The sequence below is a fragment of the Haliaeetus leucocephalus genome, unplaced genomic scaffold, assembly GCF_000737465.1.
Source record: "Haliaeetus leucocephalus isolate CR32 unplaced genomic scaffold, Haliaeetus_leucocephalus-4.0 Scaffold202, whole genome shotgun sequence".
Lineage (NCBI taxonomy): Eukaryota > Metazoa > Chordata > Aves > Accipitriformes > Accipitridae > Haliaeetus > Haliaeetus leucocephalus.
In genome coordinates this window covers 4,500-5,350 of record NW_010972638.1, presented here as the reverse complement: position 1 = coordinate 5,350, position 851 = coordinate 4,500, and the positions used below count along the sequence as shown (strand labels likewise).

Below are 851 nucleotides of genomic sequence, written 5' to 3'. Positions count from 1 at the left end.
CCCCCCCCCGATCCCCCACTTACGAGTGGAGCCCGTGGACCCCCCCCTCAATCTGCGCCGCCATGGTCCTCTTCTCGAACTTCAGCTCCCCCGAGTACATCATGGACCTGGTGGGGGGTGGCAGGGGGTCAGCGGGAGCTAGGTGACACCCCCCCTTTTCCTTGTCCCCCCCAGCTCACCGCAGCACGGAGAGGCTCCTGGCACCGATGTCCTGGCAGCCATGCTGGATCCCCGCGATCAAATAGGGGACGAATTTGTGGATGGAGCCTTTGTCCTGAACGGAGCCCGACACCCCCTGTGCCACCTTCACCTTGTCACCCTCGCTGGTGGGGGGGGGGCCAGGGGTCAGGGCGGGGGGGGCAGAGAACCCCCCGGGCCCCCCCCCCCCCCCCGTGATGTACCTGAAGTAGCGTTTCTGGCTGCTGCTGCTCTTCTCCATGGCGTCCAGCGAGCCCATGCCCCGGTACTGCTTCAGCCGCACCCCCTCCGAGAAGAAGAACTCCCCCGGCGCCTCCGTGGTGGCCGCCAGCAGGGACCCCATCATCACTGGGGGGGGGCAGCCATCAGACCCCCCCCAGGGTGGTCACCAGTACGGGTGCAGGGGGGTGATGACTGGGAGACCCCCAGGGTGGGCCCAGTACGGGTGCAGGGGGGTGATGACTGGGAGACCCCCAGTGTGGGCACCAGTATGGGTACAGGGTGGGTGATGGTCAGGAGACCTCCATGGTGGGCACCAGTATGGGTGCAGGGGGGTGATGACTGGGAGACCCACAGGGTGGCCACCAGTACGGGTGCAGGGGGGTGATGACTGGGAGACCCCCAGTGTGGGCACCAGTATGGGTGCAGGGGGG

General features: G+C 67.5%; 1 protein-coding gene across 1 annotated transcript in view; it reads right to left on the bottom strand.

The window, feature by feature from the left end:
- Positions 1–19: 19 nt before the first annotated feature.
- Positions 20–851, bottom strand: part of IMPDH1 (IMP (inosine 5'-monophosphate) dehydrogenase 1) — a 5,271-nt gene continuing 4,439 nt past the window's right edge. The window contains exons 5-7 of the mRNA XM_010566045.1: positions 402–546; positions 180–323; positions 20–107 (exon numbers count right to left, since the gene is read on the bottom strand). Coding sequence (XP_010564347.1) covers positions 20–107; positions 180–323; positions 402–546 — 377 coding nt within the window. The remainder of the gene's footprint in view (positions 108–179; positions 324–401; positions 547–851) is intronic.